Source organism: Epinephelus fuscoguttatus, linkage group LG1 (assembly GCF_011397635.1).
Source record: "Epinephelus fuscoguttatus linkage group LG1, E.fuscoguttatus.final_Chr_v1".
NCBI classification, from domain to species: Eukaryota; Metazoa; Chordata; class Actinopteri; order Perciformes; family Serranidae; genus Epinephelus; species Epinephelus fuscoguttatus.
In genome coordinates, this window is record NC_064752.1 from 37,516,413 (window position 1) to 37,536,194 (window position 19,782).

The window sequence follows — 19,782 nt, forward strand, 5'->3', positions numbered from 1 at the left end:
TGTACTATGTGTTCCCCACTAACAATTTGTTTATTTTGTATATCTGTATTCTTTGCATTTATTGATAAGCAAATCCTTTGTGCATACTAAGTAGCCATCATATGCCTATATATGGCTCACTTGAACGACTGTCTCATTGTTTGATTGACAGATGACGTGGGTGAGATGACACCTGGCTCTTAGCCTATATGTATACCTGCCACCTGCCATTTCATTCTTTTGAAGTTGCCTGAGGAAGACCATTTGGGTCGAAACGTTGCTTTTTTAGTCATTAAAACCTACTGGGAGCTCTAATTCAGTGTGCGGATTTTCTTCTTCTTCCTGCAGTTAATTTATTATATACTCATAAATATTATCAATGTTTGTTACTAACTGGCCCCTGGCTTCTTGTCATATTGCAAAAGTGGCCCCCAGGCAAAACAAGTTGAGTATTCCTGCTAAAATCTTTTCAAGGACCTATTTCCTGGATAGAGTAGTCAGATTATTGAAATTATTATCAAAGTCACTTTCTACAGTATGTGCTCTGTACCCTCAGATTTTAAACCTGCTATTAAACCTTGTCTTAAAAATCCTTACATTGATCTGCAAAAGCTCAACAATTTCAGACCAATTTCATGTCAAAATTACTTCAGATTGTTGGTAACTGATCAATTTACCAGAGGAGTCACCAGATGTGTTTACATGCACCCTGATATCTGTAGTATCGCACTGCTGGAAGAGCAAACAATTATAACACTGACATGATTATAAATGCAGCAAGGAGACATCTGAGTGTTGTAGTTTCTGGAGATACGCCTTTAGGCTCTCTCAAACCTGGAAAACAGAATTTCTAGTAGAGTATGAAATGGGTGGAAAGGGTCGTGAGATTTTAGTTTAAATCCAGCAGTTGGCGGTAGTGCAACATTGTAGATGCAAACCACCAGTAAACCGAAGAAGAAGAAGGAATTGGGGTCCGCCAAGGTCCACCTTGTTTCGTAAATATTTCCCATTTTAATATACTGTACAGTTAGAGCCCAGAGACATTGAACTCTGTTTCAGCCGTGTGTGTGTGTGTGGACGTGTCTCTGCATGTTTAAATAGGAGTGTGTGAGTCGGAAGGAGCAGCTGCACTGAGGTCAGGTGAGCGGTAGTTTGATCAGACTGCGGTGCTTAAGAGAAACTGTCGCAGCATGAAGCGGTGTTACGATCTAAAGGAGCTTATTATTTTATGACTGTGCAAATCATTATTTCTGATCACTGTAGTGATATGATATTGTAATATTTCCCATGATATATTTAGAGGAGAAGAGTGGAGCAGAAAAGCTGATGTCACTCCACACCTGAACATACAAATATGTTTACATTTATAAATAAATATTTGTCGTTTACAGCCTTTTAACTTTAACTTGGATCACAACTTTTATTCAAAATGTGAAAAACTGTGAGGGAAGGAGAAATGTGTGTAGTAAGACTAGTGTGCCAGAAGTTAGTAGACCTACACATGTAGGGAGACTGGGGTTGGTTGTCACACTTTATACTCTTGTGTGAATTGCTCATCACCAAAACATCTTTCAGTAGTCATTCCTTTATTAAATGAAAGCTTAATGTATTTGCTTGAAATTGGTATCCCTGTCACTTTTACAACTTACTGTGACAAGATTAACCATCAAAGACACTCTGACACATTGTGACAACTAGTCCCATCATGAGGTTGGTTGTCCCTGCAGTTATCAGTGGAGTTTCAGGAAAAGATAAATAAAAAATGATGTAACTTTTTATTTTTTTAAGATAGAAAGACCAGTTTTGAAATGAAAACCACTTCTATAAGAGTGCTCATCCATGCCCCTTGTGTTTCAACCATGAATTTGAACCAGGTGATTGTTTGAATTATCTTCTGTAATGAGAAGTGAAATGGAGGAATTTACATTACTGAAAAAAAAAATCTAGCTTTCATTAAAGCCATTGTTTCATAAGAAGTCATTGTGAATATAACATTAAATGAAACAGTGAGACTGGAATTGAATAATCTTCATCACAGTATGACCAGGAAGTTAAGTTAACATATCAAACAGCCGAGTTTAAAGTAAGTCACTGTTCAGTTACAACATTGTTTTATAATGAGGAACTAAAGTCATAATGTGTGTGTGTGTGTGTGTGTGTGTGTGTGTGTGTTAGAAGCCAGCTACCACATGGCTTTAGCTTGCTCACTAAACGTTGACTCAAATCAAAGCTATTACCTTTAACCTTTTAAATACGTTTGATTTTTAAATAACTAATAACCTACAAGCTTTATGCAAAACAACACAAACATAATCTGACCCATAAATATTACAGAATATCTCCTCACCTCAGTGTTTTGTGTGTGTTGCACAAAAGTGTGGCTGCAATAAGCACTTTGACAACCAACCCGTGTGACAACCAGCCCCGGTCTTCTGTACTATGTACTAAGTTTTGGGGTACTTGTACTTTAGTTGATTAAGATGATATGATTTTGAATGGAGGACTTAGTTGTAACTGAATATATTTATATTAGCATTGCTATTTTTTACAAAAGTAAAGGGCACTTTGACACAGAAAGAGGAAACTGGAAAAATCCACATTTTTAGGAATTCATTCATTATCTATAACGATGTCTCCGGGCACAGGGTCTGGATCCTATCCCAGCTGACACTGGGACAGTGGTGGAGAACACACTGAACAAAAAGCCGGACTATCCGGACACATGCAGACAGACACAGCATCACACTCACGTTCACACGAGCAATTGACAGTCACCCACGCTGACATGGGGAGAACATGCAAACTCTTCACAGAAGGGCCAGCTGAAACCCTCCTGCTGTGAGGCGACAGTGCTAACTACTGCATCACCGTGCTGCCTTTTCAGGACTTAGCCAGTCATAAATTAGCATCTTAGAATAGTTTTCTAACAGTTTGGAAAGTTATGTAGGCCAAAGGTGTGAAGAGGAGCACGTCTGAGTCTGACAAACCTTTGCAGCAGAGTGTACAGGTCACCCTTGGATCAGTTGTAAGGTTTAATGTATAACTCTACACCTGCACTGACTGGACAGATTGACTTAATTTCACCAAAAAGACGTGACTCTGGAATGTTTCATGTATCTTGGTGTTTGACCTCCACTCATTTCTTTTTTAAAGGGGAGACAGAAACACCATAACAGTCAGAGCTCATGTGTGTTTGACAACAATACGGCAGCTCATAGAAACCAAGATGATACCATGCATCGGTGTACACAGGAGCCTGGCGTGTTTGCATCGTGCTGTGGGTAAGATTGTTGTTCTTTATTGTGTTATTATTTGATTCCTAGCTCCTCATGTCCACATGTTAAAGTGACCTTAAGCTACACCAGAGCTTCTCAAGCTTCTGTTATTTAAGGCACACTTCTGATTATTAAAGTACTTCAGGGGACCCCCTCCCAAATAAATGACAAAGGAAAACATAACATGGCAAAAACAGGAGAAAAAATAAACTGGAGCATAATGTTAGCTAGTGAACACTGCAGTGGCGGCTGCTGGTCTTGCAAACAGGGGAAGCTCACTTTAAGTTTACATCATAATAGTTGTCGTATTGTGGCGAGGCAGTAACTTATAAAAGGAGCATTTAATTGAAGCTGTTTTTCAACCACACTCATGCCACAGAACCACAGCAAAACACACCTCAAAGATTTTCAGATGGGTGAAAAGACCTGTTACTTTCCCCACCCTTTGCACCAAATCAATCTGAGGTGTTGATCTGTCCTGCTGTTTAACTCTAAGTTTCTCCTCCTAAGGAAGACTATCAAACGGCTTCGCCAAAATCCGGTCGACAATATTCAAATTGTCTGCTATTATGTGCAGCCTGCTAGCTCGCTCGCTTGCTGGGGCTGCTGTGCGAGGCTAGTTTTACCGTCTGTGAGTGCTTTGGGATGGTGGAGGGGCTCACAGCACCCACTGCTCGTTGGGGACAGTAACTGCAGAGCGACAGAAGTCAGAGTCTCCAAACACGAGTACAGTCTCCAATAACACCAGAAAAGATGCTAGATTTGTCGCTTGTCGCTTTTAACAAAGAGAAAGTCACTAAGGATTGGAAAAGTCTCCAGATCAACTCGAACAACGGAATGAAACTTGAAAAATGTTCCAGTGGTGGTTTATATTTCAAGATCGCTGATTCGCTCATTTCGCTGTCAATCAAAAAGGGATTCAGCCTCAGACAGATCATCCAATCATCATGCAGAAGCCCAGCGTCCAGGCCAGCCAAGGCCAGCCCACTGCCCCATAGACCCCCAGAGACGCTGAGCGTCCGATGGGCGGGACAAAACCGAGCATTTATCCAATGACTGTCTAGTTTCGCTGCAGTGGAACAACCCACTCTATGCTTCCCCATTGAAGTCTTTGGAATGAATGAGAAGAATGTCGCATCAGTGACCTGTGATAAGTAGCTGATTCTGAACAAAAGTTGAACGCGTTCTAGCGCATATTTAGTCAATGAAATGTAAACACAACAGCACATATTTGACCACTTATTTCTTGACATTTTAGGGGAAGCTGAGCTTCCCTTGCAGTCTTAAAGCAATCGCCACTGGAACACTGGCAAAACATGTTTGTCTGTCCTAGGCTTGGACAGTATCTATTTTGTCATACCTTAGTGAAATTTCATGGTATATGGTATTTGAAGATATTGTTTGTGGTGTAATCTCTCAAGACAGATTCTGCAATCTACATTGTAGACTCTGTCGGCAGCCCTCTGTGAAAGACGACTAGAGAGGAGGGGAGGGCGGGGCTTTGAGTTTGAATGATGTTGTGCTTTAGCCAATCACAATGGAGGGGGCGTGGCCGAGACATGCAGGTGTCCCCAGGAAATGTGTATCTACAGAAACAGCAAGCTCCACGTCCGACTGCTCCACCCAAAATGCCGTCTCGTCAACGTTAAAAAAAATATTTTTTCCAGCGGATGTCTTAGTTACAACATGATTGAGCTAACTGGAGTAGTTTCATGTCGTATCCAACAACGGGAGGCTTTTAGCAGATGACGTCCTGATGTTAGCTTTGCTGCAGCTGTTAGCTGTCCCTGTCAGCTGCAGTCTGATGCTTTCTAGACATCGTGATTTCCCATAACTGAATAAATGCCACACATAGCAACACAAAACTGCTTTGCTAGCTCAATCATGTTGTAACTAAGATATCTTCATTCATCCTCTTGAGGGTCGCGGGGGGGCTGGAGCCTAATCCCGGCTGACATCGGGCGAGAGGCAGGGTACACCCTGGACAGGTCGCCAGACTATCGCAGGGCTGACACATAGAGACAGACAACCATTTACGCTCACATTCACACCTACGGACAATTTAGAGTTACTAAGATATCCGCTGGAAAAAATATTTTATTCACGAACCATTTATTGAGTTATTACCTTATTTTTATACAGTCTATGGTTATTACAGACACCTCTAACGGCTAACGTTAACAGCTAACAGTTAGCCCAGCTAATCTACGATGTTATTATTGTTATTATTCACAAAACGTGCACACAGAAATAATGTTTGTTCAGTCATTGTGTTTATAGACTTAACAAACATCAGATTAGTCTACACGGTGATATAGTGACGTGAAAAATGTAATATATAGCTAAACTCTGCTGGTTTTCTACCCAAAGCATTTGTAAACAACACAGCGATTCCCTAGCGGCACCGCCGGAAGTGAAGGGCGTGAGGCCCCTGCACTTCCGTTAGTTGAAAAACTCCGGGCTGTGCCTCCAGAGGTAAAGGAAGGAAAAAAGTTGTTTTTTTTTACCAATGGATTTCCAGATTGTGTGTGGTGTTGCCACAACCCTACCCAACCACCCCCCACTGGCAACTTAGCTGTGTTTCAGTCTAATAAATACACTAAATATCCTCAAAAATGCCAAGAAACGTAATACTCTTACACTTACTTTTCTTACTGAACAGCGAAATACAACACACACCTTCTGAATTTGGGTTTACCTCTTTTACCAAAGTAAGACTAGCTTCACTGTCTTGTTAACTCACAGTTTAGTCAGGAACACTTTAGTCAAAGAAAACTTTATTTCAATTTTCAAGTTTAATATTTGGTGGTATGGCTTTGTTCTGGGGCCTCTATGCCTTTCCTCAGGCCTATGCAGAAAGCCTCTTCCATGTGCCTACGTGGAAAGCATAAGGTGGAGAGCACACCTCTCCACCCTTCTGTGTGCCTACGTGGAAAGCCCTAAGGCGGAGAGAGCAAACCTGTCTGCCCTTCCACGTGCAAATGAGGAAAGCCTTGAGGCAGAGAGAACTCACCTCCCTGCCTTTCCATGCGCCTACATGGAAAGCCTAAGCAGGGAGAGCAGCAGCAAAGACCCCACGGGAACAGAACAGATGACACTGATAAGTCAGACACAACATGAAAAGGAGGAGCTGGGGTGGAGGCAGGTTGCAAAGTAGCTTGCAGAGGAAGCAGCAACAGTAGGCAGGCCAGAGCAGTTTAAAAAGGGTGCGCTGAATGAGATTTGCCAGTTGGTTGCATAGAAAGGAATCATGTGATCTATCAGCTGACTTCCTTCCATCAGTCAGCTGCTCCATCAGTTGATTAGGCTGTTTGAGATCAACTGATGTAGCTGGGGTGTGAGCTGGGCTTGACATTGTGTCCTGTCTGAACTAACACTATGCTCAATTAAAACACTAATACAAATTTGACAGAAACAAAATAAAACTCACCAAAGCCATGTTGGTTAGACTTCTTAGTTGTTTAGTTCATTAGTCCACTGTTCCAGCAAACAACAGCTGTGGACTGATCAAAATTAACCCTCGATTCACTGCGTTAGATGTGAAAATGTGCTTTTTCCTCTGTGACTCTCTGTTGTTTTTGGCCGGCTGTTTACAGCGCTGTTAACGTTATCCCTAACTCTCCCCCGGTCGCCATGGTTTTCATTTATGTTAAGTCTTGAGCACATTTAGATTTAAAAATAATTAGCAAAGAAAAAAAAATCAAACCATTTGGCAGGACCTCCTAAAGCCTACTCTATGGCACTCCAGGGCCCACCAGAAAGTTGCTGAGCCACTCAAGAAACCTAAAATTGCTCCCAGTGACTGTGTATGGAGGGAAGTATGTAAGTGACAAATGGACAAAAATTTTGCCATATGCATGAAAAATCTAGAATTTCTCCACATCAAGGTCTGTTGGATCTTTATCAGCTCTCTGATACTTGATACAAAATCTAATACTTTGACATCAGAGCATTTAAAATAAATTGTCATCTGCAGTACATATCACAATTTCTTTTGTAAAACCTTAAAGTTCACAGGTATATTTTTCTTGTAGGTGGAGTTCGGTGGAAAAGCAGCTTTAGACCAGCCCCTCTATTGACAGCTGCTCCTGCTCGTGCCCTCATAGATGAACCGATCAGCATTAAAGGACGTTTCCTGCCCCCACACAGTCCTGTCACAGTGTGTACACAAATGCACAGTGATGATGGTGACCTGTGGGAGGCATTCGCCCATTATAACACAAATTCAGATGGCACTGTCAACTGTGAGTCATGCTGAGTTTTCTAGTACAATATATTATCTGTTGGATTATATGTAATGCTGTTGTAATAATGTAATTACTCCAGATGTAATGTATTAACTTGTTACAGTTTGTAAAAGAAAACACAATAGTCGCATTGTAGACATAAAAAAGGGTTCAAGTAAATGTAAATACTATTATTATGAGATTAAACCTGAATTCTATTTCAGTGACCCACCATTCAGGTAGATAAGTGTTCACATCTCTTTTAATAAAACTTAAACAGTTACTCAAAATTAAAAAGAGATATGAACTACTAAAAGAGCAATTGGGCTGAATCAAGTGTTAAGTTTTAACTAATAGAGCTATAAAGTGTGGTTGATGAATGTAAAGGGACAATTTACCCTAAAATTGAAAATACGTAGGCTATTTTTCCTCTTGCCTGTAGGAGCTATTTATCAGTCTAGATTGTTTTGGTGGGAGTTGCCCAGTGTTGGAGGTATCTACTGTAGAGATGTCTGCCTTCTTTCAAATATAATGGAACTAGATGGCACTTGGCTTGTGGTGCTTAAAGCACCAAAACATACTTCAGCATCACTTCAACAAAACTCAACATCAGTGTCTCTTTCCAGAAGTCATGACCTAAACCACACCCGTTGTGAGCAGTTTCATGCAGGAACTATTTTCTCTCTTCTGATCTACACTTTCCAACAGTGAACAGTATCACTACACAGAAGGAAGCATTCATCTACTGCTAGCTCACTTACCACCATTGCAAGCTAACGTTGAGGCCCAGACACACCAAACGGACATTAAGAACCAGTGGCAACAAAAGCCAACTGTTGCGTCACCTTTGGCAGTGTCTTGGCCAAAAAGTTACACAAGCACACACTGCAAAGACTATAGCCGACGGTCAACCAGCATGAAAGTTCTGAGGAAATGATTCTCCACACCAGCAGATGGCGGCATTCTGTATTGGTCATTCAGACTGGAAGACCATCTTGGCACTAGTTAGCCAGTTAGCACATTAACAATACCAGCCAATGTTGAAAGAACAGAGCATATTTACTGTGCACCAGTGAACAGTAACACAGATTATCATGAAACACTTGCTCAATGGCTCAAAGAAAACAATCTCATTTTATAACACATTTGCTATTGTCCATTAGTAGATGCGCTTCCTTCAGCACAGTGTTACAGTGGGTGGGTATAGTCAGTGCCGTAGAATATAACAGAGTCGCAACAACGGAAGTCCAAAATGTTTGTGCGTCACGTGACTCATGTAGACCTCGGATAGTTCCCGGAAGTTACTGGTGGGCGTTTAAATACATAATACTGAAAGACAGAACTCCAATTTTTGGTAAGTAGCTGTCAATAACTACATTTATTTGTAATATACATGTAGCATATAAACAGTTACATCTTTATGTTGTTTTTTAAAGTAAAATGTACTAATATTTGAAGATTAGTGTTAGTTTACTACAGTTAGGTAAGACTCTATTAATCCCAACCTTGGAAATTCACGTTACAGCAGCTCAGAGCAGAGGCAATAGAAAAAGGATAAAACATTTTTAAATACAAATTAGACTTAATGAAAATAATAGAAAATCCATATACACCTTTCACTTAAACAGATACTGTATGCTCATGATTAATAGCTGCACAGGATGAGTGTAATATGCATGTGTAGTATTCTTACTGTAAAAATATAGGAATGTATAGATATCCACAGGAAGTGGCAAAATATTGCACACAGGAATATTACACAGTATGTACACAGTGCACAGTTTAAATATAAGGGATGCAGATAAGGATATGTATTTATATATGTATACAGGCCAGTATAATATTAATGACATAGCATAATTATATGATAGAAATGTATTATTACACAGTATAACTATGTGTAATGTGTATATAACATATATTATTGTCTGCCTTGTTTAAGTATGTCAGTCTTTCCTTAACTTGGTGAAACAGGATGTTGCTTTTATTGCTTTAAATTATGTTTTCAATTCTGTCCTTAGTCTTGTATGGTCGTCAAGAGTAATCACATCCTAACATTTATTGATAATGTAATGGTTGTAATGATTTATAACTATTGTTATCTTAATTACTTTCAGTGGGACAGAAGGAGACCTACGGGTGACTACCAATGACTGTCAAGTGACAGCACAATGGGTCACTGGGCTAGCAGCAACAGCAGCAGCAGTTTATAGACATATATATTTTATGTATCTTTGTCTTTTTACTATGTACTTATTTACTATAACAAATTAATTTTTAATAAACTCAGAAACATGACTTGGATGTCAAGCAGTTTGTCTGTGCCCTTCCTTCTGTGTTGTTCTCTCGTACAGTCTCCACCATGGTGCTGTGTGGGGATGTACCAGTCGTTTAGAGAGAGAGGTACACATGCACAATTTCTTCATTGACACAGAGATGAGAAATTTTTTTTGGCCTAAGTCAGCAGGAGTAACCTGAGACTCACTACAGACGACAACAACAAAAATATGTAAGGTTATCATTCTCAAATACTGCATTAGCACATTTCCACAAACAAAGACATCACTATTGGGAAGCTCAGTGTTTGGTTTATTAAAAATAAGGAACAGAGAAAGGCTTGCAAAACCCACAGAGTTGAGACTCAGGGTAAGGGGGTTGTTTCATTGCGGGGTGAGTTCAGGCTCCATTGCATCCCCCTGTTGTTCTTGTGCTGAAAGAGAAAAAAAAGAAAGAGGAGATATGGTTAGGCACACGTATATATGCCTGGGTCTGACGTTGCCTTGTGAGATAAGGCTCAAGTATGACAAGTGGCATCAGTTTTAATTGCATTTGTTTGAAGTTGTCTCATGTATAAAGTGTTCCCGAATACTGTTTGCATTCAACCACTATGGGATATGTCTGTGGGTAGACAAAAGTGAGTTGTGTGTGGGAAGTCACTGCAGGCACATTTTGGTGCAGACCAGTTTGCCAAGACCAAAAAGGGCAAGACAAGGCTTAGAGCAGATTTAATTCCCACCATCTTTGTGCATCATGCTGTGAGCGCCCCTGCACCACAATGCACCCCTGGACCTGTAACATCATTGTTATTGCCACTCCTGAACTGTAACATGAATGGTCCTCATCCTGCAGCACTCCTGACACGAGGCATGCAGCATCACTGCAGTATAATTCCTGAAAATGTTTACTTATATTTCAGTGTTGGGTGCTGTTGTAACTCAGCACACTGGAAACCAGCAGGTGGGTCTACCAGCTCTGGTGTATTAATTTGCACTTGTCATAGTGACTGACTGGCAAGCCAATTTGCTTTTGTTGTGCTAACCTCAGCATCTGCCTACTGTGTTTCATATGACTGGCTCTCAAATATTCATCCCTATCTCATAAGTTATCAGACTTTGATCCTGTGTCTGGTCGTCCCTGTGTCCACAGTTACCTGTTTATTTGAAAAGGTCTAGGCTATTTAATTGTTTAATATCATCACACTGTTATTTATATAAGCAGAGGATTTTAATACAAAGTTACAACCACTACATGTGAATGCGTGAATCGGTCAGATCTGCACTCCAGAGGAGAGCCTTCATCAGACTATACAATATCGCCCACTACTGGATTTGTAAGTTAATGAACTGTAATTAAAACTATGTGCTTTAATTAGCCACTATAAAACAACATGACCCTCTTCTATTTTATAATGCCTACTAATATTATAATATTATAATGACGGTAACTGGTAATATGCAATTTATTACATTTTCAAAGTAACTTGCCCAAGACTGTATATCATATATTATATTCAATATAATTACTTATATAATTAATATAAAATGCAGTATAATACATATTAAGTATGATTCCTTATCTCTGGAACCACTTGAAACACACCTTGTTAAGTTTTAAGTCTCACCAAGATCGACTCAGCACTTATCTGCAGCGTCCTCTCTCACACAGTGGTCCTGCAGCATCACTGCTCCGCCACCACCCAGTGCTCCTACAGCAGGTTACAAATATACAAGATTACATATCTAATACTGTGATAGAATATATGTTTAGCATGATCATATGTATAATACAGTAATATATACATACATTTGGTATTTAGAATAATTCCCCATTTAGCTTGGTATGTTTCATTTATCAAAATTACTTAATCTTGTGTTTTAAATCTTATTCAGGTCCTCAAACTTCCCTCACTTCGCTATCAGTGTAATATCAGCTGAGCTGTAACATAGTATAGACAGGTATACTCAACAGAATCACAAAGCCTAAAAAACAGACCATAAGTTACGTTTTTGTTTCATTTCACCTCCTCCACTCAACAATCATGCAGCAATGTCATATTTAACTGAGCTAATAATCAATAATCGCAAAAAATCAGGACTGGAAGCACTCTAACTTGCCAATGTTAGATAAAATGGTTTAGGAGAAGACAATTTAAAACTAACAAGCTGTTCATGGTTAGCATTGCCTGGATGGTGTGTACAGTATGTACAGTGTCCTAGCCTAATCTGTTATCTTATCTTTTAACATTACATAAATCTACTAATTTAATGGGGGATAATCCACTAACAAGCTTTAATGCACATGTTAATTTAGATAAGTTGTGCTGATAATGTAAAATTTGAGTCTTTGGACATCTTACCTGTTAAAAGTACAACACAGCCAGTCTTTTCTGCTGTAACTCCATTGCGCTGCTAGCATGTGCCGCTTACTTCCGGGAACTATTGAGAGGCTCCGCGAACCGCCATTGCTGTGAAAAAAATGGCCCATTAGAGTGAATGGAGATGACGCGACTCTCTATTCAAGGGCTCTGGGTATAGTTTGGTAGAAAGAAAATAGTTCCTACTGGAGCTGTCAAACAATTAATTTTTTTTAAATTGCAATTAATCGCTGAATTTCAACAGTTAATCGTGATTAATCACACTTTTTATCGCAGGTTTAAAATGTCAGAACTTTGCATTTTAAAACAGTCCATATGAACAATGTGAGTGTTTTGATTGGGAATCAAAGTAATGCAAAGAAATGTAGTTTATCATGACTTGACTTTTAGATTTATTTCTTAAAAATCAGTGCTGCACTGTTACAACAGTGTGGTCAAAGAGGCAAAATGGCAGCACACAATTAACCGTCTGAGCCCCACATGTTGTAGACCTGTTTTTGTCTTTTTTGGGAGGGGTCTGGGGATCTTTTAGGGGAGATAACAGGTCAACAATATGCCACATAGAAGTTGTATATATCACCTGAAAGCTGGAAACCTAACAATTTGAGATGCAGCTCAGCACTGTTTATCAAGTTTTTACATAGATTTGTGATAAATATTTTATGCAAAGAAGTGCATAATTTGTGCCCAGTAATTCATGGGACCAGCATAAAGTGGGCACCTTTGTAAGGGAGTTTTATGGGTATCCACAGAACCTATTTATCTCCAGCATTTGGTGACTCACACCAGAACAACTTTGATTAATAAATGGCACTACAAGTAAGAGGAAAAAATATGTTTCTTTGATTTTGGGATGAACTGTCCTTTAACATTGAATCTGTGTATCATGAAAACAACTGTTAGAAATTAAACTATTTGAACCATTTAGACTTTTATGCAGGCAGCTGCTGATCTTCTCTCCTCTCTTTCTTTCTGTCTCTTCAATAGTGACCAGGGATCATTCAGTCGGGGGTTCATATTTGGGCTGTGAGCCAATGGGACTGTTCTGGGGACTGCAGCCAGCTCCTGGTTCAAGAGAAGGTTTAAGGCAGGTGGTGAAAACAAGCTCACTGAGAGCTAAAGAAAATTTAAAACAAGTTTGTGGCATCAAACCTGACTGTGTGTCGTCTTATACACTTGTAGCAAAGCTGAACTTCTCTGCCAACACTGTTACTGTTATTGTTTCATTTCCTGACTGAAATGTGCTCTTTCTGACAGGCTGAGAAAGAAAAATGTAGAGACTCCATACATAGTGCTCATGTCCTTACTGGAGGGCCACGTTTCACCCAGTGAGAGACAGAGCACCGAGCTGGCTGCTGTAACTACTGAGCGCTGGTACATGGCACCTGGTGTACAGAGAAGAGAGATTCGCCAGGATGGAGTTGTCGGGACGTTGTTTTTACCTCCCGGTGAGCACGAGATTTGAAGCACTCACTCACACATTTTAAGACTGCCCTGGACAAACTGTGTCCTCTGAACAGCACCTACTGTACTGATTTCCTGCAGGCCCTGGCCCATTTCCAGCCATGCTGGACTTGTGGGGAATGGGTGGAGGACTGGAGGAGTACCGCTCCGCCCTTTTTGCATCCAGGGGCTATGCTAGCTTGTCCCTTGCCTACTTCAAACACAAAGATTTGCCTGGCCCACAAAGTAGAATCAATGTTGGTGATCCATATTTCAAAGTAAGATGAGAGGCTTTAACCTATTATATGCTATGTTTTCTCTGCAACATGTGTACGTCTCACTTAAATAAAACTCACATTTACTTTCATGACTTTGTCATCACCTCAAAAAAAAAAAAAAAATTGTTTTGTTTGCACAGTCAGCATTCCACCTCCTTCAAGATCATCCTCAGGTCTGTGCCGACAGAATTGGGATCATCGGTTCCTCCTATGGAGTCTACTTGACTCTTCGAATGGCCACTCAGACTGGTGTCAAAGTATGTCAGAAAGGTCTCTCTCTGTCACCTTTTTCTGAATTGACAGTTACATAGCACACAATACATACATACATACTAAGCTTCATGTACATGAAATATCACACCTAGAATGAACAGCTATAAAAACACTATGGATATATAGTTTAGGCTGAGGAATAGAGATTTTGGTGAGTTTACTTTGACTTTAAACAACTATTGTTCTCCCCTCCAGCCATTCTGTTTGATTTGTATCAACGGCCCAGTAGGAAACATCGTCAAGCTCTCAGATCCAGATGGCAGGACTGTAGACGTTGATAGGTAAATAGTAATTAGAGATGCAGCTTGTAGGATATTACTGTTATGACATCTCTGTGGGGTTATTGCAAGGATCCGTCTGATCTGATCTGATCTAGTATCAAGTGTGAAGTCTATTGACTACAGTTACAATACAATAACGTTTATTTGTTTAAGAAGGGACAGTGTACATCAATAAACATTCCTTTTAAAGAAAAAAGAAAATGCAGACGCACCCAATTGCAGCCAGGGGCTGATTTACATTGGTAGTCCCCCTGCCAAATGTTTACCAGCATAGTTCCTAAAAGGTAGTATAAAATCAATACAGTACACATAAAATATAACAGTCTTATCGTTGCAGTATAGAGTCGGCCAGCGACACATAACAGAAGTATTGCACACATCATATTGCCTCCAGTGCCTTAAGTATGTATATGCTTTACGCCCTGTTTCTGGGTGCAACCAGGTAATGAGCAGACGGGGGAGAGGGGCTGTATGGGGTGTGTGAATAGTGTGTTAGCCTGTAGCAATGCAGAGTCCAGTACATACAGTGCCCTCCAAAAGTATTGGAACAGTGAGTCCAATTCGTTTACTTTTGTTGTAGACTGAAAACATTTGGGTTTGACATCAAAAGATGAATATGAGACAAGAGATCAACATTTCAGCTTTTATTTCCAGGTATTTACATCTGGATCTGATACACAACTTAGAAGATAGCATTATTTGTAATGGAACACAAAATTTTTAGGTGAGCAAAAGTATTGGAACATATAAACTTAAAATAGATTAAAGTGAATGAGACTTAATATTTAGTTGCAAATCCTTTGCTTTCAATAACTGCATCAAGCCTGTGACCCATTGACATCACCAAACTTTTGCATTCTTCTTTTGTGATGCTTTTCAGGCTTTCACCGCAGCCTCTTTCAGTTGTTGTTTGTTTTGGGGGGTTACTCCCTTCAGTCTCCTCTTCAGCAGGTAAAATGCATGCTCTATTGGGTTTAAGTCTGGAGACTGACTTGGCCAGTCTAAAACCTTCCACTTCTTGCCCCTGATGAACTCCTTTGTTGTTTTGGCAGTGTGTTTTGGGTCGTTATCTTGCTGCATGATGAAGGATCTCCCAATCAGTTTGGTTGCATCTTTTTTTAAATTAGCAGACAAAATGTTTCTGTAGACTTCTGAGTTCATTTTGCTGCTGCCATCATATGTTACATCATCAATGAAGATGAAAGAGCCCGTCCCAGAAGAAGCCATGCCCAAGCCATGACATTACCTCCACCGTGTTTCTCAGATGAGCTTGTATGTTTGGGATCATGAGCAGATCCTTTCTTTCTCCAAACTTTCGCCTTTCCGTCACTTTGGAAGAAGTTAATCTTTGTCTCATCAGTCCATAAAACTTTTTCCCAGAATTTTTGAGGCTCATCTCTGTACCTTTTGGTAAATTCCAGCCTGGCCTTCCTATTCTTCTTGCTAATGAGTGGTTTGCATCTTCTGGTGTAGCCTCTGTACTTTTGTTCATGAAGTCTTCTGCGAACAGTAAATTGTGATACTTTCACTCCTGCCCTCTGGAGGCTGTTGCTGATGTCACTAACAGTTGTTTTAGGGTCTTTCTTTACAGCTCTCACAATGTTTCTGTCATCAACTGCTGAGGTTTTCCTTGGTCTACCTGCTCTGATTGATTGTCCATCTTCTCTCAGATTCACAATTGCTTCTTTTTCACCCATAGACAGCTCTCTGGTTTTCATGTTGGTTCCACCTCTAAATGCAGTCTGCACAGGCAAAATCTATCGTACCCAATCTGAAACTGAGCTCAGACATTCAGTGCTATTTATTGTTTGAATAATCAATGTAATTGGGAGACACCTGGGCAACAAAACACACCTGTCAGTGACATGTTCCAATACTTTTGCTCTCATGAAAAATGGGTAGGTTCAAACAAAAGGTGCTATCTTCTAAGTTGTGTATCAGATCCAGATGTAAATACCTGGAAATAAAAGCTGAAATGTTGATCTCTTGTCCCATATTCATCTTTTGATGTCAAACCCAAATATTTTCAGTCTACAACAAAAATAAAGGAATTGGCCTCACTGTTCCAATACTTTTGGAGGGCACTGTAGATCTTGTTGTGGTTGTGATCAGTTGTGATAGATGACAGTAATAGATGTGGAGACATTGGGGGTTAAAGTGTTGGAGTAATGTAAAACATTAGAAATTAAAGTGCTGTAGAGCTATTTTTCAAGAGCTGTTAGTTACTTTGCAAAGTACATGGTAAACATTTGAGCCTGAGACCAGAAAAAAAAAAGAAAAAAGAGATAGATAAATAATAATAAATAAATAAGAAAAAGAAAGAGAAAAAGAAAAAAGAAATAAATAGTTAAATAAATAATAAACAGCAGCCAGAGGAGCAGGGACTGTTTGAGGGTGTGTAGATGGAGTGTAAAACTGCAGCAATGCAAGGTCCAGTTCATAGTTCTTGTTGTAGTTGTGATTAACTGGTTGTAGGAGTCCGTTATATTGTAAAGTGCGTGGTAACTAAACGCAAAAAAGAAGGAAAGAAAGAACCATAGAATAAAATAGAAGAAAAAGGAGAGAAAAGAAAAAGACATATGTTGTATATCAACTCATTAACTGTGGTTACAAATTTGTGTACTTTTTAGCCACTTCTTAAGATTTATTTTGAAAGTGGCATATGTGTTACAGTCCCGTATCATAGATGGTTGTAGTTTTAGTCTTGTAGACTGAACAGTTTATTGTTAATTTAATTGTCTAAATGATGGAGAGCTAGTAAAATAGCTTTTTTGGTATTCAACCCAGACTTTATGAAGCTCAGAAGCAGAACATGTTAATCATACAGAATGTTTTCAAAATTTTCACCAAAGACAGATCAAAAAAATAATACGTGATGCGTTTTTCTCTGTCCTTATAGTAACAAGAAATATAGGACGTATGATGATGAAGGCTATGTGAGTTTCAAAGACATCACCTTGCCTGCAAACCTTAATCCTAAGGGCAAAGTGAAGGTGAGGACTTAACAGTCAATATGCATATTGATATTTTATATGGATGAACAAAACTTTGCTCCAGAATGACATCTTGTGTTTTCTTTCTTTCTTTCTTTTTTCTTTTGAGTTAGAGCATATCGCCCATCCATTGATGTACATAGTGGGTGAAGATGACCAGAACGCTTCAATCATAGAGAACGCATGACGTGGTAGACTGTCTTTTTTAAACTTTTTTCCACTATTACAAATTATTGTTGTTGGAAAGCATTTATAAAGTATTCCTGGACAAATGTTCAGTGCAAACCATGTTGTTCATAGTATTTAGTTATATGTGGTCTTTGTTATGTCAAACATTAGAGCAGTCAAAGACACAATAACTTTAGTTGTAAATGAAAAAGATTTTTAAAGTTGTTAGCTGTGAGACTCACTGTATTGCTCTAGTATGCATGTGTTTATGAGCTCACCGCAGTGGCGCAGCTAGAATTTTTTCTAGGGGTGGCCAGATGGGGCTGAATCTCTTGGGATGACACAGAATTGAAAAACCATTACTGAAGTTCAAGGATGCTATTAAGCTATTTTATTATAGGCGAGCTGAAAACTGTTGATATGAGAGTTAAGGAATCACATACTGACATACTTAATTTTATCATTTTACAGTTGATGTACATAGACTAATACCAGTACAGTTAACATTTTGGGTTCCACAACAATCCTGTTTTAATGTGTTATGTACACCCCCAATTAAAAAAAAAGCTGGGACGCTGTATAAAACGTGAATAAAAACAGAATGCAATGATTTGCAAATCTTTCAAATTGTTTCTGAAAATCATGGATGTCGTGTCCTCTGGTCTAAAGAGGAAAAGGACCGTCCAGACTGTTCCTACCTCAAAGTTTAAAGCCAACATCTCTGATGGTATGTGGGTGTGTTAGTGTCCATGGCATCATGGGTAACTTGCACATCTGTGAGGGCTTTGTTAATGTCAGTCCTATATCAAGCAAGGACGGGAAAGAATTTCACTTTCAAAACATCGACAATTAGTGTCCTCAGTTACCAAGGTGATATAATACAGGAGTAAACATGCTCCTGTCCCAACTTTTTTAGAACGTGTTGCAGGCATCAAATTCAGAATGAGTGTATATTTACAAAAAGCAATCAGTTTAATCACATTGAACATTAAATATCTTGTCTTTGTACTATATTCAATTGAATATAAGTCAAAAAGGATTTGCAAATCATTGCATTCGGTTTATATTTAGGTTTTACACAGCGCCCCAACTTTTTTGGAAATGCATGTGTTAGGCGATTCATTGATCTTCAAATCATTGTCCTCTCTCTTAAAAAGACAACTATACAGCTTTAATATGAATGAGTACATTTATTGTGAGGAACACATCGTTGACTTGCAACAAGCCCTCTCAAGGAGACTTGTGGGTACTATAGAACCCATTTTCATTCAGATATCTTGAGGTGAGAGTTCAAGGGACCTCCTTTGGTCATGCCAGTTTTTCCCTCACCAACAATGAGTAGCCCCCATACCAAAGGATGCCTTAGGTTGTGTAGTTTCACAACATACCACTGTATATTTAATCTAACTAGCTATCTTAAAATGAGGATGCAACAGCCTCTTAGAGACAGCAATGTCTTTAAGTAATTATTTTTGCCAGAGGAGCTGTTATAGGAATTGTTTCAGGGTGGCCATGGTACCACTGGCTCACTGTAAAGTGTTTAGTTGTTGTTTTAGCTCTGTTTTATTGATCATCAGATCGAGGAGACCCTGAAGGCTGCGGGAAAATCCCATCTGTTCACCCGTGTGTCGTACCCCGGTGCTGGTCACCTGATTGAACCACCTTACACACCACACTCAAGAGCGTCCCTGTGGAGTGTCAAACCCAAAAAAAGTGAGCCCTGTCCCAGAGCTGCATTTTTTTGTTCAGCCAAATCCCATTTAATAACTTTTGATTGCATCGTTAATGTCAGACCAGCAAGTGTAATAGAAACTACTAACTATTATGGAAAATAATAGTGATAGTAAATCTGTCCTGCTTTGTACCATCTGCAGTGTTCACTCTGTGGGAGGTCACCCTGCACCCCACGCTGCTGCCCAGGAAGATGCCTGGAAAAAGATCCTGGATTTTATGGAAACTAATCTGAGAGGATGAATCTTGACATTAAAAATATCTCATCACAGATGTGATGGAAAATGCTTCATGTCTCTGAGTTTTACATTCAGAGAAGTGGGGGGGGGGGACTTTTAAGATAAAAAGGACCTCCCAGAACTTATCAATATAAACTGAATCTGAATGGTGCCTTGCTATGAACCTTGACTCTGTCGCTCCTTTTACAACCAGAGAATGCACTTGGATGAAATCAGCGCCATGGTTGTCAGAGGGCACTCAA

General features: G+C 39.5%; 1 protein-coding gene across 1 annotated transcript; it reads left to right on the plus strand.

Annotated features, from left to right (window-relative positions):
• Nucleotides 1–894: 894 nt before the first annotated feature.
• LOC125897996 (acyl-coenzyme A thioesterase 1-like) lies at nucleotides 895–19,544 on the plus strand. Its single transcript, XM_049591582.1, is given in 14 exon segments — nucleotides 895–974; nucleotides 3,133–3,260; nucleotides 7,289–7,498; nucleotides 13,122–13,221; nucleotides 13,392–13,582; nucleotides 13,680–13,855; nucleotides 13,996–14,112; nucleotides 14,324–14,409; nucleotides 17,309–17,402; nucleotides 17,512–17,590; nucleotides 17,768–17,769; nucleotides 19,148–19,283; nucleotides 19,445–19,456; nucleotides 19,459–19,544. Coding segments are annotated over 14 exon segments (1,482 nt in total). The 5' UTR covers nucleotides 895–909.
• Nucleotides 19,545–19,782: the final 238 nt, after the last annotated feature.